This window comes from Colossoma macropomum, unplaced genomic scaffold, assembly GCF_904425465.1.
Source record: "Colossoma macropomum unplaced genomic scaffold, Colossoma_macropomum, whole genome shotgun sequence".
Classification (NCBI taxonomy): Eukaryota; Metazoa; Chordata; class Actinopteri; order Characiformes; family Serrasalmidae; genus Colossoma; species Colossoma macropomum.
The window spans coordinates 21,803,138-21,830,751 of NW_023494805.1; the positions used below are offsets into that span (position 1 = coordinate 21,803,138).

The following is a 27,614-nucleotide window of genomic DNA, read 5'->3' on the forward strand; positions in this document are numbered from 1 at the left end:
AATCATCATGAAGTGCTTCGAGAGGCTTGTCATGAGGCACGTTAAAGACCAGCTTCCTCCTTCACTGGACCAACTACAATTTGCATATCGCCCCAGCCTCTCAATAGATGACGCCATCTCCACCACACTCCACCTGGCTCTCACCCACTTGGACAATAAAGGCACATATGTCAGAATGCTGTTCATAGACTTCAGTTCAGCATTCAACACCATCATCCTTCAGCAGCTGATTAGAAAACAGCCTGCTGGGCCTGAACGCCTCCCTCTGTAACTGGGTCCTGGATTTCCTGACTAAGAGACCTCAGTTAGTCAGGATAGGTAATAACATCTCCAGCATCACCATACTGAGCACCGGCGTCCCTCAGGGCTGTGTGCTCAGTACGCTACTGTTTACCCTGCTGACTCATGACTGTACTGCAAAGTACAGCTCAAATCACATCAAGTTTGCTTGATGACACGACTGTGGTGGGTCTGATCAGCAAGAATGATGAGTCAGCGTACAGAGAGGAGGTGCAGCAGCTAACAGACTGGTGCAGAACCAACAACCTGTCTCTGAATGCAGACAAAACTAAGGAGATGGCTGTTGACTTCCAACGAGTGCGGGGTGACCACGCCCCACTGAACATCACTGGCTCTGCTGTGGAAATTGTCCAGAGCACCAAGTTCCTCAGCGTCCACATCACAGAGAACCTCACCTGGTCCCTCAACACCAACTCCATAGCCAAGAGAGCCCAGCAGCGCCTCTACTTCCTATGGAGACTGAAGAAAGTTCATCTCCCCCCTCCCATCCTCACCATGTTCTACAGGGGCACTGTGGAGAGCATTCTGAGCAGCTGCATCATCGCCTGGTTTGGAAATTGCACCGCCTCCGACCGCAAGACCCTACAGCGCGTAGTGAGGACAGCTGAGAAGATCATCAGGGTCTTTCTCCCCTCCATCATGGACATCTACACCACACGCTGCATCCGCAAAGCCACCAGCATCGTGAACGACCCCATCCATCCCTCACACAGACTTTTTCACTGCTGCCGTCTGGTAGAAGGTACTGGAGCATCCATGCCATCACTGCCAGACTCTGCAACAGCTTTGTCCCTCAAGCAATCAGGTTTTTAAACTCACAAGGACTGAACTAAATCCCCTCCCCCCACACTCATACACACCTCTTTTGATGCTCTACTTGCACTATCTATCTGGAGCATTGCTGCCAATATTGTGTTTACACTGTGTTTACACTGTTTTTACTACCTCAGTAACTGTTTTACTACCTCAGTAATTGTAATTGTTTTACTACCTCAGTAACTGCTGTGTATATGTATGTTATCTGACGTAACTTACAAATCACAAAATGTTAAATATGTCTGCATCTTATTCCACTACCTCATGTCCAGAAATCTGTGCTGTGTCGGTGCTACATTGTCCGGTCTGTTTACTGTGTCTAATGTCTATTTAATATATTGTATTTATTGTATTGTTTCTAGCTTAATTTTTGTTTGCACACTGTCTGCACATTCGCACTTTGTAATTTTGTACTTTTGTACTTTTTGTTCCTTGTTGCACCTTGTTCCTGGAGGAACGTAATTTCACTCCACTGTGTACTTGTACATAGATGGAATGACAATAAAAGCCTCTTGACTTGACTAGTACAGGTGGAGACAAGTAGACCAGCCAATTATAGGCGAAAAACTCTAAATTTGCTACCAAAGTTTGTTTGTGCTGACTGAATAAAATTATGAGGTATAAACGTTAATGCAGTGTTTTTTTTTTATTATTTTTTTTTTTTGTAGTTTTATAAAACAGGCTGTAGAGAGGTCGTATTGTCCTACCATGTGCATAATCGCCTGATTTAGCTTCGGTGCACAGTGTTAGCAGTGCTGCTCAGTTGCTCTTTACTCAGCAGGCAGCGGGTTATTTTGAATGAAACTGCTTTATCAGAAATTCTTCATAGACAAAGCTGTCTGTAGAGGCTGTGTTTCATGCAGCATGGACAAAGCGTTTTCGCACAGTGTGGCCATGTAAATCATAGGCTTTGTCTGTACATGATGGTCTATTCAAATGTGCAGTGTGAGCCACAAAAGAACAACATTTTTTTTAGAAGACAAAGTGCAAAAGCCAGGGTCTGTCATAGTTACTTGGGGGTAACCTACACTGTTAGACAAGAAGGTGCTGTGCAGGTGCATTTTTTGTGCCTCAAGGTACAAACAACGTTAATGTACCCTCAAAGGTGCAACAGTGGTTTTAAGGTCCAATTATGAACACTGAATAAGTTTTCTCCGGTGGAAAACTGCATATTTGTACATTTTTATAATCTAATGTTTTAAAACAGAACAATGAATTAAAAAGCCTGGAGACGAGACAGGGTGTGTGGAGTCAATACAATTTAGAAAATATAATTTCATTGGATTATGGTACAATCATGTTGCCTGACTGAAGGTGCTGAGATGTACCCTTGAAGAGACCAACCCAGTGATGAGAGGAGTATTGCCCCAGTGACCGTTTCATACCATTTTTTTTCTAAAAGTGTACACACCTGTGAAGGCACCATTAATGCTGAACACATTTTACAGCTGCCTTTAGGTACTGTCTTTTTCAGGGACGTCCATGCTTATTTCAACATAACAACACCAAGCCACATTGTGCATGTGGCTTAAAATACAGGCCATGTAAAGTTGCACAGCTGAAGACATATTTAACTGAAGAATGGCAATTTTTCAAATTCTTATTGTTTGTATTGTCTTATGCCATATGTAAATGGAGCGTACCCTGCAGGCCTGTGGTCAGCGATACTGCCAGCAGTCTTGTTTCCATCTGGACATTAATTCCTCATGGGACAGATTTTGTGCGAAAGCTTTTGCTTCTGCTTGCTATTGATTAGTGTGTGTCAGCAGTGCAACTAAGCAATGTGTGCTTCCTGCCTGTTTTTATTGTCACTGAGCCAGCAGCATTATCCCACAAGCCCCAAACCATTGAATAAGGTTAAACTGTTTGCCATAATTGGTTTGACTGTAGCAACACCCCGAAGGCTACACGATGGCTTCTTGTTGCTCAGCTTTTCTAATGTACAGCTGTGCTGGGGGATTTGGGTTTGTGACTATCTGGTCTGAGAATTATCTACTGGTTAGTGAACAGACCAATCCAGTTATGCTGTTTCTCAGCTTGTACAGTGCACTCAATGAAAGGTTTGTTGTGTCTAATCGTAGATCTTAGATGTGGATTATTGTGCATGCTGAGGTTGAATGCAAATGTGACTTCTATCACCATTATATAAGAGGAGAAAAAGGACTCCCTTTTCTGAGCTTCTGTTTAAGACTCAATAGCAACCAATATAAGATGCATTCTTTCATGTCAGTACAAGTGTATTAATTAGGACATAAAAGAAAACCCAGTCCTAGACTACCAGGGGTGTTCAGTAGATACACCACCCAATAGATACCCACACCAAGTCCTGCTTCGCTAGGCTGACACGAAAGAGCAGAAACACATCCAGGGAGGAACAAGAACATAAGAAGGATGTGGATGACTAAAGAAAAACCTTTGGTGCCTTTGTTTAACATTTACCACTATTTTGTATCATTGATGCTCATATTTTATAGCATTAAGTCTCTTGTTAAATGGCTGCACAATAGTCATTTTCCACCTGCCTCCTCCAGTTCTCCATCACCCTTCTGCACAAAGATGTTTGGTGGTGGGGGGGGCATTAAAAGGCGTACACCGGGTCAGATTACCACTGCACTACCGCTCATGTGACATGAGAGGATATACTTGAACAGAAAGTGAAGCCTTCTTCTGCCTTTGCTGACAGCCTAGTTTTGGATGTCAGTATTTCAAGGCCAGTCACCATCTCCACTTTTGAAAAAGAGACACACTGATTCTTTTTTGCCATATTTAAATAAGCTCAATATTGAAAAAACAACAAAAATTGACTAATTATTTGTTACTTATCTACTGCTGTATTGCCTCACATTTGGGTTAGATTTTTTCAGCTTCTGCTAGTTCTTTGTTAAAAGTAGGGCTGCAGAATGCATTGTTAGTTGTTGTCATGAATACTAGCTTCCACAATATTAATATTACAGTGAGTTGCAATATGCAGATGAGCCCTCTGACTAATCGCATGTTTTTTATGAACATCCTACGCAGTCATTGTTTTATAGTGTTTCTGAGGGTGTTTTGATAAACCAAATCAAAGTAATGCAGGCCAGTCTTCTACCATGTTTCATTATTGATTTGTGTTTTTAATATATTGGAAAGTGTATTGCATTAGAAATACCAGAAGAGAACTCCTAACAGCCTTTTATTGAAAGTAATTTTCTGCTAAATAAAAGATACATGTTTTTTTTTAGTTACATTTTACTTTAATTTCCAATGAGTGGGACAACTTTTGTGAGAAAATATCAGCAGTTTTTAAACTGCAGCATGCATGGTAAAATAGACTAACTGGCCACTTTGTTACACCTACTTGTATCTACACTCATTGTCCATTTTATCAGGTCCACTTACCATATAGGTGCACTTTGTACTTCTACAGTTACACACTGTAGTCTGTCTGTTTCTCTTAATACTTTGTTAGCCTCCTTTTACCCTATTCAGTGGTTAGGACCCACACAGAACCACCTCGGAGCAGGTATGGTTTGGATGGGGGCAACCTTGTGTCTCTGAGAAAGCAGGTCGATCTTTGGCAGTGCCATCCCTGCAAAAAAAAAAATCCTTCTTATGGCTATATCGTCCACCATGGACTTGTTCACTTGCTGGGCAAACACTTCAGCATGTGTATGCCCCTTCTACGTTACTAAAAACACAGTGAAGGACACTTTGGATGGGTGCCCAAGCCATTATCCAAGTTTAGCATCTGCATATTCCCTCCACGTTCCTTTATGTTTGTACTCCAGTGTGTCTGGCATGCATCTCATGCATATCCTCTTAAAGCAGGAATATGGAGATTAAGTCTAAAAGCTTGATGTGTGGCTGAGGTCCTGGCAGAGGCTCTGCCAGAGGCTTTCTTATTGAGCCTCAAGGCTATATATAAGTAAAATTAACACAACCATGTTTTTTAATTCTGTGACAAGAAGATTGTTCTGGATGTTTCTGCATCCGTTTGTGCAGGCTGTATCACTGAACATAAGAAATGGCTGATAGTGGCATTAAATCACTCTTCACTGCTGAGCAATGTGTATCTCACTGCCAAGAGACTGAAATGAAAAGCTGTAGAAAATCCTACTCACGGGTCAGTCGGGGTGTGTATGTATGTGTGTGGCTTGCCGCTGCATGTTTAATGCTCAGAGGCACTTGCCAGCTTTGCACAACCCAAGGGTATTCTGCTGCTCGGTAAGCACAGTTTGTTCTCCTCCCCACTGTCTGATTGGCTATAAGAAATATCCAGTGGTCTAACTAGAGGGGGGCAGGGTGGGCAGTCACACTGGGGCCTGCAGTGAATTGGCCCTCCAGTATTTTGTATGTTTTATTTATTTATTTATTTATTTATTTTATTGGGCCTCTCCAGGCTCGGACTGACTGGAAGCACTTCTTATTCTAAACAAGTAATAACAGGCATCTTAGAAAATATTTATTTATCTAGGCCTTAGGTGTTTGTGTTCCAAAAACATTAACGTTAGAATAAAAACAAATGAACAAATACAAAATCCATTGAGATTATATGTGTGTTAACTAAACCATTTTCTAAATCTCTCCTGGATGAAATGCAGTATTTAGTCACCATCCAATACATAGTTTATCTATCCTTCATTAATTTAAATCAGGTGCTGCTGATGGAATTGACCTAATCCATGCGAAGACTGGAGTGCTGCAAGAAGTCAGGAACTAACCTGTGTTCTAACAATATTCATCTAACTTGCATAATAAATAACATCACTGCCTAACAACATTTTTTAATGTGTATTTAGATTTATTTGTATTTATTCCACTGTTATATAGCAAAATAAATGCATTTGATGCTAGCAGGTGGAGTGGCATGCCTTGAGAGCAACTTGTCTGAGATATAACAATGCCAAAGAAACATACAAATTGAATTGTCATTTTTTTTATTAATGCAAAGTAATTTTTTATGGTGGAGGGAACCCATTAATTGGTTTTGCGCTGAAGCCCATAACATCCTAGTTACGCCAATGGAAGCATATTTGTGTTTTTGTGTGTGATTGTTTTTGCACACCTACACACATAGCGCTTTTGTTAGTCATCACTGAGAGTATGATATGCTTTATTAATGTGCCGCCTTTGTATAAATACATTCATGTACATTGGGCGTGCTACATAGACCAAGTTCTGTCAGAACAAGCCAGGGACCAAAATCCAAAAAAGCCCCTATTTTCAAACTGTTGCCAAAGCCAAAAAAAATACACTAATAAAATGGCTGCCCGTGGGTTGGCACTGCCTATTGCTCGGTGACCCTGGTTACAATATTAAAGTTTGGCCACTAAAACGTGGCTCTAGTGGTCGCTGGTTTTAGAGATTATTTTGCAGATTTTTCCCCTTGAAACAAACCATTAGATCAGTTTTTTTCACACATTCACAAATATCCACAAACAATAACAATACAACTACCTTTGTGAAATTCAGAGAAAGTTTGGTTGAACTCAAAACTAATTGCATCAGAAGTTTTTGTTGAAATTTGCCAAGTTACCACTGGGATAGCTAAAGTGAATGCAAGTGACAGCTTTTTTCTAGAACTCTAGCCTGCCGTGATGGCTGGCTTATTAAAATATGTCTTTACTGCCTCTGGCATTGCTGACAATAAGTAAAGCATCAGAAACTACAAAAATAATTAGAAAGTTCACAGTTGAGTGGAAGAAAGTAGTAATGATTTTGAGAAGGTTGTGATGTACTGTTGAGCACCTCATTATTTTTTACAACAGGCAGACACCACAAGTTTGTTCTTTATTGTTTAGAAAAAAAAACACAATATTCAAATGTGTAGTCGCAGCTTCCAACACGAGTGCTGTTATAACAATGATCTTCGGCGATCTCAGTAACATACCCTATAGCCCTATTGATTCAAGCCTGATGAAGATTAAAGAGGGTCAAGGGTGTCGATTGATAGTATATTCAGGCAGACAGAAGACTTGTGAAAAACAAGTGTCCCTTGATGTTGTTTCCTGGTTTGACTAGTACAGTGGAAAGAGTGAACATTAGGGGAAATCTGGCAGCAAGTATTACTGAAGCGGACTTACTAAAGGAACTGTAAATTATCTATATGTATGATAAACATTCCTATAATTCCACAATTTCTTAGACAAATCCTACACTTTTGATGCCGTAACCGGAGAAGAGGTGAAAACCATGGTTCATCAGCCATATTCAGGAACAACACCCAGACCCTTCCTCCAGCCCCCCAGTATGAACTTGAGTATACAATTGATATCTACATTATACACCTATAAAAGGAATGCTTAACTATGCTTTAATAATTATTCATACCAAGCAACACATCAGCAGTGTGAGTTGACAAGCAGTAGTAAAAATGTTAATGGCAAAACACCGGTATTTGGAGGGGAGGCAATAGTAGTAGATGAAATACTGTTGGCATTCTGTATTTCATCGCTATGCCACAAATAAGCCAGATAACGCAACATACATACAGTGCAAACATGCTATCTGAATGGCTGAGTTGTGGGTCTTTCAGCAGTCTCTCATCTCCTGCTGGGTAGGCAGTTACAGTCTGAGTTAATATTGTGTTAATGTTAGTTGTTGTTATTGAGGGAGTGAGCTTTTAGAGAGATGTATAGAAGGAATTGTCAGTTTCTTGGGGTAACAATAGTTTCAGTCTTGGTTTAGCCTTTATCATAGCACCCTGCTAGTGTGTCTACTAGCCTGTGGGGCACCTCTGTTGGTCAGCTGCATCAGACCACGGCATGGTTTGTGAGAAGGTGTTCCCATCAAACCAAGACATCTGCAGAGGACAGCTGGTTTGACTAGTTAGTCAAGGCTAGCTAGGTTAGGTGGAGTTAGTATCGATATCAGTACTTTATATTGGCAGATAACTAAAGATCAGGTATTGGAATTGAAAGGTAAAAAGTGGTATTTGTGCATTCTTAATTATCATACAGATTTCTAAATATGGTCGCATCCTGCTGTAAGGCCTGAGATGGTAAGGGAAGTGGAAAGTTGCGTGTGTCCCTCCTTCTGCTGCCTCCAAACCTGATGTCTGCCTAGCAGAGGTTGACAGGATTTCCTTGCCCGAGTTCCGATATAAGAGCTGTAATCTCTGTGTAGGTTAAAAATACACTAGCCTGTATTTCTTTGGGGGAGTCTGCACTTGCTGAGAGGGAGAAACACGTGGCAAAATTTGCTCATGTTTCAGCATATTGGTAAAAAGCCATTTTATCGCAAGCCTTTTGAATGCTGTGTTTGGGTTTTAGTTAACAAACCTGCTTGTTGATCCTCCTAGAACTAAAAGAGACCCTCCTCTTAGCCAGAGAATACTTTTCTGTTAGTGCTGGGCTGGCCAGCCTTAATATCTCTCTCTCTCTCTCTCTCTCTCTCTCTCTCTCTCTCTCTCTCTCTCTCTCTCTCTCTCTCTCGCTGTATAACATTCAGAATGAACTTAAAATAGAATTAACATTTAGATTGTCTTATATTTGAATAGTGTACTGTAAAAAGATAATGTGTATATTATTTATCACTTAATTATATATGTATAGTGAGAAAGAGGCCCTGAATATTCTGTTATAATTCCGTTAGGATGAAGCAATCTGAATCAAACAAATAAAACCCCATTTCCAAAAAAGTTGGGACGTTGTGAAAAATGTAAATAAAAACGAAATGCAATGATGTGCAAATCCTTTAAACCCTATATTTAATTGAAAATAGTGCAAAGAAATTTTATTGTTGTGTTTTTTTTTTTTTAATATATGCCCATTTTGAGTTTGATGCCAAAAACACGTTCCAAAAAAGTTGGGACAGGGGCATTTTTACCACTGTGTTTCATCATCTCTTCTTCTAACAACACTCTGTAAGTGTTTGGGAACTGAGGGGACCGACTGCTGTAGTTTTGAAAGTGAAATGTTTTCCCGTTCTGGTTTGATATAGGAATTCAGCTGCTTGTCTGTTCGGGGTCTCCTTTATCATATTTTTCATTTCCTAGTGCACCACATGTTTTCAGTGGTGACAGGTCTGGAGTGCAGGCAGGCCAGTTTAGCACCCGCACTCTTTTAATACAGAGCCATGCTGTTGTAATAAATGCAGAATGTGGTTTGGCATTGTCTTGCTGAAATAAGCAAGGCCTTCCCTGAAAAAGACGTTGTCTGGATGGCAGCATATGTTGCCAAAACATGTAAATATCATTTAGCATTAATGGTGCCTTCACAGATGTGCACGTCACCCATGCCATGTGCACTAATGCACACCTGTACCATCATGAAGACTGGCTTTTGAACTGTGCACTGATATCAAGCTGAGTGGTCTTTAGCCTGGAGAACAGAGTGTCTATGATTTCCAAAAAAAGAATTTTAAATTTTGATTCTTCAGACCACTTCCCCTCTGTTTTAAATGAGCTCTGGCCCAGAGAAGGTGTTGGCGTTTCTGGATCCTGTTTATGTATGATCTCTTCTTTGTGTTTGAGTTTTAACTTGCATTTGTGGATGCAGCAACAAACTGTTTTCACAGACGATGGTTTTCAGAAGTGTTTCTGAGCCCATGCAGTGATTTCTACTACAGAATCATTTCGGTTTTTAATGCTGTGCCACCTGAGGGCCCAAAGATCATGGCCTGCAAATACTGCATACAGAGATTTCTCCAAATTCTCTGAATCTTTTGTTGATATTATGTACCATAGACGATGAAAAGCAAAGGTTCTTTGCTATTTTACGTTGAGAAACGTTGTTCTTGAATTGTTGCACTATTTGATCGTGCAGTCTTTCACAGAGTGGTGAACCCCTCCTCATCTTTACTTTTGAAAGACTCTGCCTCTCTGAGATGCTTTTTTTTATACCCGATCATGTTACTGACCTGTTGCCAAATAACCACCATGTGTTTTTTAGCATTACACAACTTTACCAGCCTTTTTTTGGAACATGTTGTTGGTATCAAATTCAAAATGGGCAAATATTTTTAAAACAACATATTGATTTGTTGTCTTTGTACTTATTTCAGTTAAATATAGGGTTTAAATGATTTGCATGTCATTGCGTTTTGTTTTTATTTACACTTTGCACAGCGTTCCAACTTTTTTGGAAGTGGGGTTGTACACTACATGCCTTGACGCTTCTCAATACTGTACACCACCATCCTGATGAGAAGTCGAGTTACTGAGTGAAGGGATATGAGTGAATCTCCCTGTGTATGTATATATATATATGTGTGTGTGTGTGTGTGTGTGTGTGTGTGTGTGTGTGTAATTGTAGAACTACAAAGTGCATCTATATAGTAAGTGGAGCTGACAAAATGGACAATGAGAGTAGAATGCACAGAGCACAGACTGCACTGTTTAAACTCTTCATTTACTTGATTAAAGAAAATTTAGTTTGGTTATATTTTATTGCTTCTGCTTTGCACATCTTTGGTTATAAATTTTGACAGGAAAAATATATTGGAGTTTTATTTTTTATCTTTTGTGTTGGCAGGAAAGTTCATTAAAACAGCGAATTCTTGAATGTTATTCATCTATATTGTCTTCATTGTTAGTTAGCAAATGCATGGAACAACCTCAAGCTAAATTTTAAATTAGTCGTTTGTTGCAGCCCTATATATATATATATATTATATATATATATTATATATATATATAATATATATATATTATGATGAAATGATATATATGGAATGAACTTTGATATATATACAATGAACATTGATATATATGGAATGAACTTTGATATATATACAATGAACTTTGATATATATGGAATGAACATTGATATATATATACAATGAACTTTGATATATATACAATGAACATTGATATATATGGAATGAACTTTGATATATATACAATGAACTTTGATATATATAAATGACATTGATATTATGAATGAACTTTGATATATATGCAATGAACTTTGATACATATGGAATGAACATTGATATATATATCATGAACTTTGATATATATACAATGAACTTTGATATATATACAATGAACATTGATATATATACCATGAACTTTGATATATATCAGTGAACATTGATATATATGGAATGAACATTGATATATATACAATGAACTTTGATATATATGGAATGAACTTTGATATATATATACAATGAACTTTTATATATATGGAATAAACTTTGATATATATGGAATGAACATTGATATATATGGAATGAACTTTGATATATATACAATGAACTTTGATATATATACAATGAACATTGATATATATGGAATGAACTTTGATATATATACAATGAACTTTGATATATATACAATGAACATTGATATATATGGAATGAACTTTGATATATATGCAATGAACTTTGATACATATGGAATGAACATTGATATATATATCATGAACTTTGATATATATACAATGAACTTTGATATATATAAAATGAACATTGATATATATGGAATGAACTTTGATATACATACAATGAACATTGATATATATGGAATGACCTTTGATATACATACAATGAACATTGATATATATGGAATGACCTTTGATATATATGCAATGAACATTGATATATATGGAATGAACATTGATATATATGGAATGAACTTTGATATATATACAATGAACATTGATATATATGGAATGAACTTTGATATATATACAATGAACTTTGATATATATACAGTGAACATTGATATATATACAATGCACTTTGATATATATACAATGAACATTGATATATATGGAATGAACTTTGATATATATTGAATGAAAGTCACTGTTGAAGGGTTGAGGATGGCCAAGAAAAACTGTACATCAATAAATGGGCATTAACAAACTCCAGGTGGAGCTTAAAGGGAGGGAATTCTGATAAAGTGACCACTATCTATACACATTGATCCCGTGGACAGATTGACCTGAGAGAGGCTGATATATGATGTGAAGACACAGATGGGTGGAATTTCAATATATACATAATTTGACATGGTGCAGAAGAAGAGTCAGATGAGGCCATAACTTCTGTTTGAAAAATGCTCTTTTATTGAGAGCAAGGGAAAACAGTGCCACTTGAAAAGCAACTGAAAATTGAGGTAGGTCACTCCTAGCTCTGCTCTTTCTTCTGAAGGTCACCAAACACAAACACACTCTCCATAACTCTGAGCTGGACACAAAATAACAGAGTAAACAAACACATACACACACTGTAACTGAAGAACAACAACATAGCAACATTAAATAACAATGTAAACAGTCTGTTTGGGGGGGGTGGGGGGTGCAAGGCTACAACACACACAACCCCAAAAGTCCCTCTCTGTCTAAACTAAATATTTTATGAATTATATTATTCATTTTTTCATCTCAATGTTCGATCCATGTACATCAAGGTTCATTCAATATATATAAATTTTCATTCAATATATATCAATGTTCATTCAATATATATCAACGGTCATTCCATATATATCAATGTTCATTCCATATATATCAATGTTCATTCAATATATATAAATTTTCATTCAATATATATCAATGTTCATTCAATATATATCAATGTTCATTCAATATATATCAATGTTCATTCAATATATATCAATGTTCATTCAATATATATCAACGTTCATTCCATATATATCAATGTTCATTCCATATATATCAATGTTCAATCAATATATATCAGTGTTCATTCCATATATATCTCAGTAGAACAAAGATTGATATATATGGAACGAACATTGATATATATTGAATGAACTTTGATATATATACAATGAACTTTGATATATATGGAATGAACATTGATATATATACAATGAACTTTGATATATATTGAATGAAAATGTATATATTGAACATTGATGTACATGGATCGAACATTGAGATGAAAAAATGAATAATATAATTCATAAAATGTTTTGGTTGGACAGAGAGGGACTTTTGGGGTTGTGTGTGTTGTAGCCTTGCACCTCCCCCCCGACCCAAACAGACTGTTTACATTGTTATTTAATGTTGCTATGTTGTTGTTCTTCAGTTACAGTGTGTGTATGTGTTTGTTTACTCTGTTATTTTGTGTCCAGCTCAGAGTTATGGAGAGTGTGTTTGTGTTTGGTGACCCTCAGAAGAAAGAGCAGGGCTAGGAGTGACCTACCTCAATTTTGAGTTGCTTTTCCACGGGATCACTGTGTATAGATACCGGTCACTTTATCAGAATTCCCTTCCTTTAAGCTCCACCTGGAGTTTGTTAATGCCCATTTATTGATGTACAGTTTTTCTTGGCCATCCTCAACCCTTCAACAGCGACTTTCATTCAATATATATCAATGTTCATTGTATATATATATATCAATGTTCATTGTATATATATCAAAGTTCATTGTATATATATCAATGTTCATTCCATATGTATCAAAGTTCATTGTATATATATCAAAGTTCATTCCATATATATCAAAGTTCCTTGTATATATATCAAAGTTCATTCCATATATATCAAAGTTCATTCCATATATATCAATGTTCATTCCATATATATCAAAGTTCATTCCATATATATCAAATTTCATTGTATATATATCAAAGTTCATTGTATACATATCAATGTTCATTCCATATATATCAAAGTTCATTGTATATATATTAAAGTTCATTGTATATATATCAATGTTCATTCCATATATATCAATGTTCATTAAATATTTCCTGTTTGACTTGCCATAATATGTGTATATGTGTGTGTGTGTATGTGTATATATATATATATATATATATATATACACATATATATATATATATATATACACATATATATATATATATATATATATATACACATATATATACATATACATATATATACATATATATATGTGTGTGTGTATGTATGTATGTGTATATATATATATATATATATATATATATATATATATATATATATATATATATATACACACATATATATATATATATATATATATATATATATATAGGGCTGCAACAAACGACTAATTTAAAATTTAGCTTGTATATATATGTATATATTAGGGGTGCGGGAAAAACTCGATTCTTAGATGCATCGCGATGCGGACGTGAACGATTCTGAATCAATTCACAAACGTCAAAAATGAATTTTCTAAATATTTAATTTATAACGCAATGTTAACGGAATGCAAAAGGCGGAACTTGGAAGTGCGGAAGTGCAGCGCCCGGACAGTCTGTGGCGGCACATAACAAAAACACCACTGGATGAGCGAGAAATCCGACCGGCTCCCTCTGATTTAAAAGCCAGGTCAGGTCAGGAGTCACAACCCAAATGTTAAGAAGAGCCATTTTGTCCTTTCAACAAAAATCAGATTACCTTGGCAGCCACAACACTTATGTCCAGTATGTCTCAGTATGTGCGAATGTCCTAGTATAAGTTAAAAAATAAAAATAGAAACAAAAGCGCGGACTTGCTCTGCTTTTAAGCTTTAGCTATAGCCGCTTTCCTCCCGTCTCCACCAGAAAACGTCCTCTAAAGTAGATCAGTTTCTCGTAAAATGTCTTTCACCGTTCAACTGTTTTCCGAGGCTGAAGTCACTTCTCATTCTCCAGCTTCTTTTTTTTTAATTTTCCCGTTCCACCTTAAATTCTGACTGAGGCACCGAATGTAAATACGGCACCATTTAAGGTGGAACGGGAAAATTCGAAAGAGAAGCGACTTCATCTTCGCAACTTTTGCGTTTGACAGTCTCTCGTTGCAGATTTAACTTACCAGGAATCAACTGCAGTGCTTATAAATCGTGAATCAGTGCTATGTGACCTGCAGTCTAATGACGCCAGTGTTCAGTCGTTGCGAAACAGGGCTTTCACGCTATGCTGCACACATCCCGTGTCGAAGATATTTTACTGACACAGCGGAGATACATATATATATACATACACACACACACACACACACACACACACACACACACACACACACACATCTCATGCCGGGATCTACCCAAATTCAAAAAAATTTTTTAAAAAAAATCAGCCGAACACGACTTTGTGCCAAAATTTTGACAAATTTCCAGCTTTGGGCCTAAATATGAGCTTAGGGAATGATAAATGGGTCTTGTAGTGTGACATAATTGAAGCAGTGTGGCGTCAGATACACACCCCCCCCCACGACACCCTGACAAAGTCTGCTGCTCTTGCAGCTGTCATGTAGAACAAAGAAACAGAGGAAAGGTTCATTGAGCTATTTCCTCAAGGGAGTACCATGACACAGTCCAAAAAGATAAATGTTGGCAAGAAATAGCGTTTACAGTTGTACATACAGCGAACCTGGTGGCTAACTATATTTCTATGATGTTCTTGATATGTTAATACATATTTCATTTCCTCTTTGTAGGGTCGACAGCCCATACTGTCCTTATCCTGACACCCAGGAACGGGTTCACAAACATTTTTTTACTTTATATTTCTTTTTTAGGACACAAAACCACCAGCATCACACACAGCACTTCTGATTGACAGCTTCCAGACGACCTATGAACTTGTGCAAGAATGTGAACAATGATTGGTCAGCATCAAACTTTTAGTGTTCCCAGTGTCTTGGCCAAGACACAACACAAATTTAAGGCACTATCGCTACATTACCAGCTTGAAGTGGCACAAATCAGATTTTTTTGTCCTAATTTGACTCAGATCTGATGTTCTCTGGGCTGTGTGGACAGGCAAATCTGATCTTTCAAATCTGACCTGAGTCACTTTCATATGTGGTCTTAGATTGGATATATATCTGATTCGTGGACATGCAACCTTATTGTGAATGCTCTGATCCAAATTCATGTGTTTTTTTTTTTTGGTTTTTTTTTATCATCACTGCACGTGCCATCGTTCAGCATTACCATGGCAGCAGAACAGAAATTAAAGCCTGTAAATGGTGGAAAGCAACACATCTAACCCTTTCAGCTTTCGTCTCGCTCTAATAATGAACAGCTGAGAGCTGTTCAGAGTTAATTATCTTTGCAGCGAAGGCTCGTTCTGCTCATTAGTTTGTTTGCTGATGATGCACGTGACGCATGTGAATCGCTCATGTGACATTACTGAGTAGGATGTGCGCATGCGGGTCATTTCAGGATACTGGTTCATTCAAATTAATGACAAATTTGAATCACTTACGTAAACTAGTGTGAACCATCGTGTCAGAGAGATCAGATTTGAGCAAAGAATTGGATGAAAAAATGATTGCCTGATCTGATATAGTGACAATCGTTAAAGACAAAAACCTTGTGAAGTGTGATCATTAAAGTACCTTGTGTTGCCTAGCTTATAGTATTTCTATCTGCACTGTAGTGTAGCAATAAACACTCTGGCAACAGAAGTGTTAACTGCAACATTTTAATTACTAGAGTCCAGACTGGACCCCTCAAGGTGATTATGGAATTAGACTAAACATGTCTTTTTAAACCCTTAAATTGGCACATTTGTGGGTTGACGCATCAGCTCCTTGCTGTCATAATTACATAATTTGCATAATAGTTTCCTAGTAGGTACTGAATAATTTATAATAGTTACTTGGGGTGAAATACACACAGGCCACAAATTGACTGGATTCATGATGATTGGTGCACAATTCGGTATTCTCACAAAATGTTGAACAAAATTCAAATTAAGAATGTTTTTTATCATGTTATACAACTTACTAACAGTGCTGGAGCTAGGAGGCAGGAGGAGTGCTGGCAGGAGGTGTTCATTGGTGCTGATTGTTTGCAAACTTGGCGTTCAAACAGTACAATTACTTTTAAATCATATAATTAATAGAAGGTCTATTCTCCGCAATGTTAGAGATTCACCGATAGCACTTTTCCCTATGGATACTGATACCTGATCCTTAAAATAAGTTATTTTAGTAAAAGTAATTTTGGTATTTTGTGTGTTTACTAATAAAACATATCAAGCATGAATGAATGGCGTTTATTTGTTGAAATACGTACATGCGTGCGTGTGTGTGTGTAAATCTATATATATATATATATATATGTGTGTGTATATATATATATATATATATATATATCTGTGTGTGTGTATGTGTATGTATATATATATATATATATATATATATATATGTATATGTGTGTGTGTGTGTGTGTGTGTGTGTGTGTGTGTATATATATATATATATATATGGACATACAGGCTCAGCTAGAGAGCTGCTATGCTAAAGGCTATCATTACCTCAAGAGACTGGCGGTGCCTTCCGCACGTTCACCCCTTAATAACAACCTTGGTTAATGTTAACTCAGACTGTAACTGACTACACAGTGGGAGATGAGATTACTGAAAGAAGCCTGACTCTTGTGGTGAGGGGCTCCTGTTAGCATGGTTTACACTGAGTGTTATGTGGTGTATTTGTGAACATGTTGGTAAACCGAATAGCTTAGGAAGAATTCCAACTGGTATATTACACACTACTACTGTCTTCCCACGAAAGACTGGCGTAACAGATTTTGCCTTTAGCATTTTTGCTTATGTTTGTCAAACCGCCCCAACGACGTGTTGTTAAGCTCCGTCTAATAGTGCGCATGTGCAGTGCCAGAAATTGCTTTGTGTTAACAGGTATCACGCCTCCTGGTAGTAGCTCAGTTTCTCTGCATGTTTGCTCAGTACTCAGTGCACATCGTGTCATTGCTAAAGCTATGCGCAACTATGCTGTTATCCGATTTTTATTATTATGGTTGCGCTTTGCTAAAGCTAAACTATACTGTTATCCGCTTTATATTCTTCTTCTTCTTCTTCTTCTTCTTCTTCTGCCGTTTATTTGCCACGTAACTAGTCCCGCAGCTTTCGAGATATCAACACTGTTCCAACTCCAAATTGTCCAGCCTGATTGTGTGATGCGTGCTTGTATACAGCTTTTTGATCGGATGCACGGATTCCGTGTAGCAAGGGAATTTTGCTGAATTTTTTCCCTTAGAGAATGAATGGGGTGAACATTTGCATGCCAGTCTAAGGTACTTCTGCTTACCCGATCGACACCGTTTCTCATACACTATCTCAGGGCAGGCCCCCAAGCATGAATTCACTGTTGTTCTGACCCGCACTCATCCGTTTGTCGTTTTATTCCATCATTTCTTTCTCTCATATACTTACATTGAGCAGACTGTTGGCAGCATGCCAGACATGATGTCACAATGGGCCCTTAACTCACACACCCATACAAACTCAAGCACAGAGCCCAATGTCTCATATGCTCTCAGCCTAATGCTCGGCAGTGTCAGCACACATAATGATTTTTTTAAGGTGGAACTGCTTTTAAGGCAGAATTGCACTTAGCTAGCACAAGAACTAATCCACCGCCATACTGACCCGCACGCCTCCTCGTGTCATTTTTTTCATCCCTTGTTCCTCTCATTGAGTCCCATTCATTTTTACCACCACTCAAACTCTATAACTTCTTTGCTCGACAGTCACCAAATTGCATCTACTCATTCAGGGCAGGTCCCCAAGCTCTAATCCACAGCCGTCCTGACCTGCAGTCCTCTATTTGTCATTTTTTCATCCCTCGTTCCTCCCATAGAGTCTCATTTATTTTCGCCACCACTCAATCTGTATTACTTCTTTGTCCCACAGCCGCCGAAATGCATGTACTCGCCCAGGGCACATCCCCAAGCTGTAAACCATAGGCATACTGACCCGCACTCCTCTATTTGTGGTTTTTTCATCCCTCGTTCCTCCCATAGAGTCTCATTTATTTTCGCCACCACGCAAACTGAATTACTTCTCTGTCCGATAGCCGCCGAAATGCATGTAGTCACTCAGGGCACATCCCCAAGATCTAATCCATAGCCATACTGAACCGCACTCCTCTATTTGTCATTTTTTCATCCCTCGTTCCTCCCATAGAGTCTCATTTATTTTCACCACCACTCAAACTCTATTACTTCTTTGCAGAACAGTCACCAAAATGCATGTACTCATTCAAGGCAGGTCTCCAAGCTCTAATCCACAGCCGTCCTGACCCGCACTCCTCTTTGTGTCATTTTTTCATCCCTCGTTCCTCCCATAGAATCTCATTCATTTTTACCACCACTTAAACTCTATTACTTCTTTGGCCAACACCCACCGAAATGCAAGTACTCACTCAGGGCAGGTCGCCAAGCTCTAATCCACAGCCATACTGACCCGCACTCCTCTATTTGTCATTTTTCATCCCTCGTTCCTCCCATAGAGTCCCATTTATTTTTGCCCCCACTCAAACTCTATTGCTTCTTTACCCGACGGCAAACAAACTACATGTACTCACTTTCAGGGCAGGTCTCCAAGCTCCAATCCAAAGTCATTCTGATCCGGACTCCTCTTTCTGTCTTTTTTTCATCCCTCGTTCCTCTCACTGAGTCTCATTCATTTTCGCCACCACTCAAACTCTATTACTTCTTTGCCCGAAAGCCACCACAATGCATGTACTCACTCAGGTCACATCCCCAAGCTCTAATCCACAACCATACTCAGGCACACTCCTCTATTTATCGTTTTTCATCCCTTATTCCTCCCTTAGAGACTCATTCATTGTTGCCACCACTCAAACTGTATTACTTCTTTGACTGACAGCCACCAAAATGCATGTACTCATTCAGGGCACATCCCCAAGCTCTAATCCATAGCCATACTGACCCGCACTCCTCTGTTTATCATTTTTCATCCCTCGTTCCTCCCTTAGAATCCCATTTATTTTTGGCCAAACCATAGCCCTGTTTTTTCCATTGTGCAACAGACACCGAAATGCATGGGCACATTCCCAAGCTCTAATCCACAGCCACACTGACCCGCACTCATCTATTTATCATTTTTTCATCCCTCGTTCCTCCCATAGAGTCCCATTTATTTTCTTTAGCAACAAAGCCCTAATCTGTCTTTTTCTCAACAGCTGCCAAAGTACATGTACTCTTTCAGATCAGGTCTCCAAGCTCTAATGCACAGCTATACTGACCCACACTCCTCTATGAGTACTTTTTTCATCCCTCATTTCTCCTATAGAATTCCATAGTAACTGCGGCGCAACCATTCCGCGTTTCCTTTAGGAAATGCACCTTCCTAGTTCTTGTATTTTATTCTTATTTTTCTGCCGTTTCTTTGCCGCGTAACTTGTACTGCAGTTTTCGAGATATCAACACCGTTCTAATTCCAGATTGTCCGGCCTGATGGTGTGATGCGTGCTTATATACAGTTTTTTGATCGAATGCACGGATTCCGTGTAGCAATGGAATTTTGCGGAATTTTTTCGCATAGAGAATGAATGGGGTGATAAATTGCATGCCAATCTACGGTACTTCTGCTTGCCCGAATGACACTGTTTCTCATACACTATCTCAGGGCAGGCCCCCAAGCACGAATTCACTGTTGTTCTGACCCGCACTCATCCGTTTGTCATTTTATTCCATCCCTCGTTTCTCCTATAGAGTCCCATTCATTTTTGCCACCACTTAAACTCTAGCACTTCTTTGCCCAACAGTCACCAAAATGTGTGTACTCATTCAGGGCAGGTTCCCAAGCTCTAATACACAGCCATCCTGACCCGCACTCCTCTATTTGTTGTTTTATCATCCCTCGTTCCTCCCATGGAGTCCCATTCATTTTCTAATCCAGCAAAGCCTCAATCTGTCTTTTTCCCGACAGCCACCAAAGTACATGTACTCATTCAGGGCAGGTCCCCAAGCTCCAATCCAAAGTCATATTGACCTGCACTCCTCTTTGTGTCATTTTTTTCATCCCTCATTCCTCTCACTGAGTCCCATTCATTTTCGCCACCACTCAAACTCTATTACTTCTTTGCCAGACAGCCACCGAAATGCATGTACTCACTCAGGGCACATCCCCAAGCTCTAATCCATAGCCATACTGAGCCGCACTCCTCTATATGTTGTTTTTTCATCCCTCATTCCTCCTATAGAGTCCATTAATTTTTGCCCTCACCCAAGCCGTAATATTTCCTTTGTCCAACAGAAACCAAAATGCATGTACATTGCATGTCTGAACAGGTTCTTAAACACTAATCCACAGCCATATTAGCCCACACTCCTCTATGTGTCGTTTTTTCATCCCTCGTTCCTCCCGTACAGTACCATTCATTTTCGCCCAAACCCAGCCCTATTATTTACTTTACCCAACAGCCTCCAACATTCAAGTACTCATTCAGGGCAGATCCCCAAGCTCTGATCCACTGCCTTACTGACCCGCACTCCTCTATGTGTAGTTTTTTTCATCCCTCGTTCCTCCTGTAGACTTTCATAGTATGCGCTGCGCAACCATTCCGCGTTTCCTTCAGGAAAGGCACTTTTCTAGTTTTGATTGAAATCTTTATAGGAAATTGTTCATAGACAGCTGACTTTGCGGGCTGTCATTTTGACAGAGTGTTTTTATACAGGGTGAGCATATAAATAATAGGCTTTGTCTATACACAAGTCAAGTCATTTTAAGTCAAGTTTATTTATATAGTGCTTTTTACAACAGGCATTGCCACAAAGCAGCTTTACAGAAAAATCTGTGTCCAAGCCCCCATGAACAAGCCAATGGCGACAGTGGCAAGGAAAAACTCCCTATGAGCAAGAGGCAGAAACCTTGAGAGGAACCAAGACTCAAAGGGGGAACCCATCCTCCTCTGGTCGACACCGGGTAGCAAACAATGTTAGTATAAAATATTAAAATACAGAAACGGGGAAAAACAGATGAAGCATTTGTTACAATTAGATAGTTTGAGTCTGTGCAGCAGCAGCAGTATCATCAGAAAGGTCAGTTAGTGCAGGTGAGGTGCACAGCATTGTACAGCGAGAAGCTCCATGGTGGTCAGACCGTTCCACAAAGCTGGCAAGTAGTGGGCACCCGATCAAGGCAGAAGAAGCAACAGCATCAGACCTCACAGGATGGGCAGTTGTTCAACTCGCCAAACATAAAAAGAAAGCACACAGAGTTAGTTCTGTAAAGAGTGACTGTTCACAGCTTACAGTGTTAACAGAGTGCAGAAGAGACTCTGGCAGGTCTAGTTATTACCGCCTAACTAAGAGAGAGAGCCAGAAATGTAACAGAGGCATGAGGGCTCCCTGAGATGTCAGTGCCCCTCCGCTCCACCGTCAGCAAACCTAAGTGAACACGTGAGAACAGCAGGACGACAGCACCAACACTCCCAGTTTACCATAATACTCTTATGGCCATGAACCCCCAGATCTGCACCTTTTATCTAACAGGAAAAACATATTACTAAGGGCTTGACCAAACAAGTAGGTTTTTAGCCTAGACTTAAAGACTGAGGCTGTGTCTGAGTCCTGAACACTGACTAGAAGATTATTCCAAAGCTGGGGGGCTTTGTATTAGAAGGCTCTACCCCTGATGTAACTTTATTAATTCTAGGTACTAATACTAAGCCAGCAGATGAGGAGCAGGAACTTACAGCTGTACAGAAATGCATTTCTAACGTAGAACAAAATTCACTCTTCGCCACTGCAGAGACTAATGTAACCTAGCTAGCTAATGTACTTAAAATCGAGTAGATTTTAATGATTTAACTGTTAAGGTACATTTCTCTCATTTACTCTAGCAACTGCTAAATTCTAAGTAGGTAATTCATTATGGTATCAGACTGGGAATCGGCATGTACTAAAAAAATATGTACTCATGCTCGTACTCTGTCTAAAAAATAGTATCATTGCATCCATAGCTTGTAGTTTAAGGGGTTACGGCCAGGGTTCTGCAGCGTAAGCTAAACACATTTGCTCTTTTTTTTTTATTTTTTTATTTTATTTTATTTTATTTTTTATTTCTTTGAAGAACAGGGTTAAAGGGGGCAAACAAAGTATGCAGAGGAACAGATGAACAACAGTCTTTGATTGTAGAAATACAAAGTGCACCTATATGGTAAATGGACAATAGGTGTGCAAACGAGAATGTAATCTGAGAGAATGTAAATCTCATGATTTTTTTTTTTTATTTTTTATTTTTTTTAAACACTACTAATGAAAGGAACCACCAGTTTCTTAGGGTAAAGATAGCCTTTAGCAGAGCAGCCCACTAGCTTTGGTGCAGCTCCATTGGTCAGGTGCATCAGACAGTGCCATGGTATTGTCATCAGGCTGAGATATCTGCAGCAGCAGCTGCTACTGATAGTGTGATTAACTGTAATATGTACTAAACCCCAGCAGCATGTATAGGATGCATGTATGAGACAAATGACTTGAGAAATTCAACAGTGAAGCGACACTTAGCTCCATTTTATGTATAATGTTCTGTTCTATTCTTTTGTAAACTATTTTGCACAATTAAATATTTCAAATTAACTTCAGTATGTTTCTTCTTATTATATAAGGTTTTATTTCTGACACAGAACATTTATTTAGAAAGTGTGTGAATGTCAAACTTTATAAGCTAGTTCGATTGGATAGAGCTAGTATCCCTATTGATACTCAGTATTGACAGATACTTAAGGATCATGAATCAGTATTGGAACGAGAAAAGTGGTATTGGTACAGCCTTACTAATAAGAGCTGCTATTACAAAGGCATAATTTATGTTAATTAGATAAAAGACAGGGACACAGATGAAATGAAAAACTGCAAGAAAAGAACATAATAAATACTGAATGACTGAATAACTGAACATTCATAGCTCCTAATGACCAAAGAACCATAGTTAATAGTTAGTGAAATACATAAAATCAAGTACTTCTTTAACAAGTGTGTTCCCATATATTACGGTATAAATTCTAACTTGTAGCACACCTTATATTGCCAGTTTAATTAATTTATTTCTGTTTGTATTCCTTCAAGCATATCAAATTCACTGTATGTGTTAAGAGGTGTAATGTGCATGTAAACAGGAAACAGTGGTAAGGAAATAGCTCTGCTTGTCCAGTCTTGGGGTTCCAATATTCATGGGTAACAGCTGTTTCTATTTGGAAAGTAACTTGAGTGCTGAATTTTGATAAACAATGAAAATATATTAGCCTTTTCTTAACATAGCTGGCTTTATTTAATTATTTACTGTGAATCTCTGTGTTACGCCAGTCAGCTTCTCTTATAGGTCACATTTTAAAATGTAATGGCTCAATGTGAGTCTCTTACGCAGTGCTTATATATAATGCATTGGGCGAATAGAAAGCATTGGGATGTAGTTGTCATTTTCCTGTTTGTGACTTTGATGACATAACAGATCCCACACAGTGGAATCTAAAAGGGTTTCTTGCGGAACTACTTTCCATTTCCTATCCTTCCAGCTACTTTGTCATTATCTCCTAACTTTTGGCTTAGCTGTCGGCTAGGCCTGTTTGAAGTGAACAAGAGGAATTTTTCCACATGCTAGTGGTAAGCTTATGACATGAATACATGAGAGCAAACCAACTTTATTTGTTTTTGTTTGTTTATTCAGCTGGATATGCAGCTTATGCCTTGTAAGTCTGCTGGCAAAACCTCAATTTATTCTAGAAAAGGAGAAAGGAATCAACAGCATTATATGAATTAACAGTTCTTTTTCTCCAGGCATTCTTGAGGCTTCCCTCATGGTTGTGTGTGTGTGGGAGTTCAATAGAGGTGAAGTGATTTTGACCTGCTGTGAAAAGGTTAATGTCAGCACTGTTAATGATGCTGCTGGAGTGGTCCTCTTTAAATCAAAAATATAGAAATATTGAACCATCCTTCACTCACTTTAGAAAGCAGAACCACTATGTTCTTTTATTTTATATGGCTCACTCAAGCATTTTTAAACGTTTAAACGGATTTTACTATTACGTAACGGGATAAAGGACAACAAAAAACCGTGCATTAACACTGTTGTGCATTGTTGTTCTTGGACGGATGGAATGCATAAAAGATGAAATAGCTCATTAGTGGTGTTGGCCTCCTGTCCTTTAACCAGAAATTCAGCTGAATTTTTAAGCCAACCTCAACCAGAGGCTCTGGTTGGGCATTGCGTCTGATTGGATGGCGTTAAGAAGCGTTGATGCACAAGTACACGTTAGATTCTCCACTTCCTTTCAGGAAGCACAACAGCGACGCAGAAAGCAGGAAATGGTAGCTCAAGCCGCAACCAGTGGACGTGTTGTTCTGAACTAAGAATGTAGACAGACTGTTCCTGTGAATTTGACCTTCCATTGTGTTGTCTCAGATGAATGAGACGTACCAAGACGCTAGTTAGTTTGGATTTGAGGCTGCGATGGCAGTTACTGTCAGCTGAAACAAAGTGAAAGTACGCTTTTGTCCGCGTGACATCACTTTTGTCATTGGATCATGAGTCTCCAAAGAAGTGCTACCTTGGGTGAGCGGCTGGGGTCTGGCAGGAGCCCGTCTTGCTGCCCGGCTGGAAGGGAAAGCACTCACCGCTGGCACATTCTCAGCAGGCCCTGGCTCAAGCACCGCTCCAACTCAGCCCCCGTCGAGCCCTTGGACACACATGAGAGAAGTGTCCGGGTCAGACCAGCCATTCTCAGGCAGAGCCTGACCTGGTCCAGCAGGAGCAGCTGCACACTCCCAGCCGACCTGCCTGTTTCCAGGGTCCACAGTCTTCCCGACCCCAGCAAGATCACTAGCTCCGGTGTCCTCTTGGCACATGTTCAGCCAGAGTGGCCAAGCTCGTCCGGCACCATGGTTTCCTACTTGCGCTCAGCCTCTGAACCAAGCACCAGTGTATTTATAGAAACCCCATGGCTGCGGCGGCAACGGAGTAGCCCCCTGCGTTCTGGGATTCTCTTGTCCATGTCACGGCGCATCAGCAGGATTCTAATGGCTAGGGACGAGCCGAATGCTCCAGAGCTGGGGGAAGACGGTAGGCTCTTGTTAGGTTTCAAAAGCAGGGACAGTTTTTTTATTACCTTCAGTCCTTTATGACTTTAATAATAGTCAAAAAAATGCTGTTGGATGAATTAATTACCACTAGGCTGGCCCCCTTATGAGATGGACCCTACATAATGATCCAGTTCCTCTGAATAAATGTGCAATTTACTAATGGTGAAATTCTTATGTTTTACACAGCTGATAGCATGTGAATCCTATTAACCTTAGATTAATCTAGACTTTCTTATGCAGAAACAGTTTTTTTGTTCCATTTTGGCATGTTGGAACAGGTGTGTCGTGCTCTTGCAAAATGCCTCTGAGAGCCATCCATATCAACAGGCGCCATCTTGGATAATGTTCGAAATATCAAGCTGAAACAAGCCCTATTTTAAAGTAAGGCTTGTAGGATATTTCTGTATCTAGGAAACAGGAAGTGAATATATCTTACAAATAGATTTGGGTGCACTGGAATTCACCCCTAGAGAGATACTTCTTCGTCATCAGAAAATCAATTGTTTATTTACTTTCAGTTGTTTTTGAAGAAGAAATGTCTAAACCAATCTGTCTTAAAATGCAATGAGACTCTTATCTGGAATATTTGACAAGCATGTTAAGCTTAAATACATAACTCAAGCTTTCACTACTGTCATGGCGTTGGTGGTTTAAAGTGCATACGTTGAACCACTTCACCAATCAGTTTCACCTCTCTGTGGCTTGACTATAGGCAAGTTCTCTTTTTTTTCTGCTGGCACAGCTGTCAAGCTATGTGGATTTTCCCTTCAAAATTACCATAAATTCTTACTGGCTCCCAACAGAAAAAAACGTATCTCAAGCTCACTAAACTGAAAGAGTCACATTCGCTTTGCTAACATTAATTAGGATTTGCTTTGAGCTTGCAACAAACAATACCTTTGAGCATTAAAGGTGAACACTCTTCCTGGGGTTGACTGAGATTGTGGCTAAATCTGTATATATCGTTTATGTTAGTGGTGTTGTCACACCATGCTGCTGATTGGCAGTTTTAGATGTATTGATAGATAACATGTTTCACATGTTGGATAATCTGTTCCATAAAGTAGCGGCATCCCAACAGTTTGTTTATAGCGGTGGTCACCTTCCGGCTGTTCTGGAGATTTACCTTTTTTGCAGGTTTCGCCTCTAACCAAAACCTAGCATGCTTCATTGAGCTAATTAGGAACTTCTGAAGGCAGTAATTAGGTGGATGAGTTGGGTTGATTAGGGCTGCAGCTAAAGTCTGCAGAAAGCTAGACCTCCATGAGGAGATGGTTTATAGTGTTTTAAGTTCTGTTTTCACACTTCACACAGAAAGAATGTTCAAAATACATGGAAACTGATGCGTTTCTTTTGTGGAAATCTGTTTACATTTTCAGTACTGTGTAAGCTGTGGGGTCATTTTAAGAAATAAACAAAGAAAACAGTCCAGTCAAAACAAGCCTTGTCAGGTTTGTAAGACATTACAAACAACTTTAGTACCTTTAAATACAGTTGGACATGATCATATTGATATTATGATAGTGAGTACTGTTTGCTTTTCACCAGAGGCAGGATGTGTGGAGGTGATTTCAGGGAAAGCTTTGTGTAATGCAAGACACAATTCGGGCTCTTCCCACGCTAAGGCAATTCTGAAAGTGTTACCTAGGGCTGGAATTTAGGTTTTATAGACACATTAGTAAACCTTTCTCATTGAAGTCTGGGCGTTATGGGTCGCTACTTCCAGGGATGTCCCTGCTTGCCCTACAGTAGGTGG

General features: G+C 39.0%; 1 protein-coding gene across 4 annotated transcripts in view; it reads left to right on the plus strand.

The window, feature by feature from the left end:
- The window catches only part of rasal2 (RAS protein activator like 2), a 125,870-nt gene that overhangs the window by 11,428 nt on the left and 86,828 nt on the right, over positions 1 to 27,614 (plus strand). For 3 of the 4 annotated variants that reach the window (XM_036596063.1, XM_036596065.1, XM_036596066.1), the window contains exon 1: positions 25,046 to 25,838. The exons of the other annotated variant lie outside the window; for it this stretch is intronic. In XM_036596063.1, coding sequence (XP_036451956.1) covers positions 25,304 to 25,838 — 535 coding nt within the window. In that variant the 5' untranslated portion in view covers positions 25,046 to 25,303. Of the gene's footprint in view, positions 1 to 25,045; positions 25,839 to 27,614 lie in introns of those variants that run through there. 4 annotated transcript variants of the gene reach the window in all.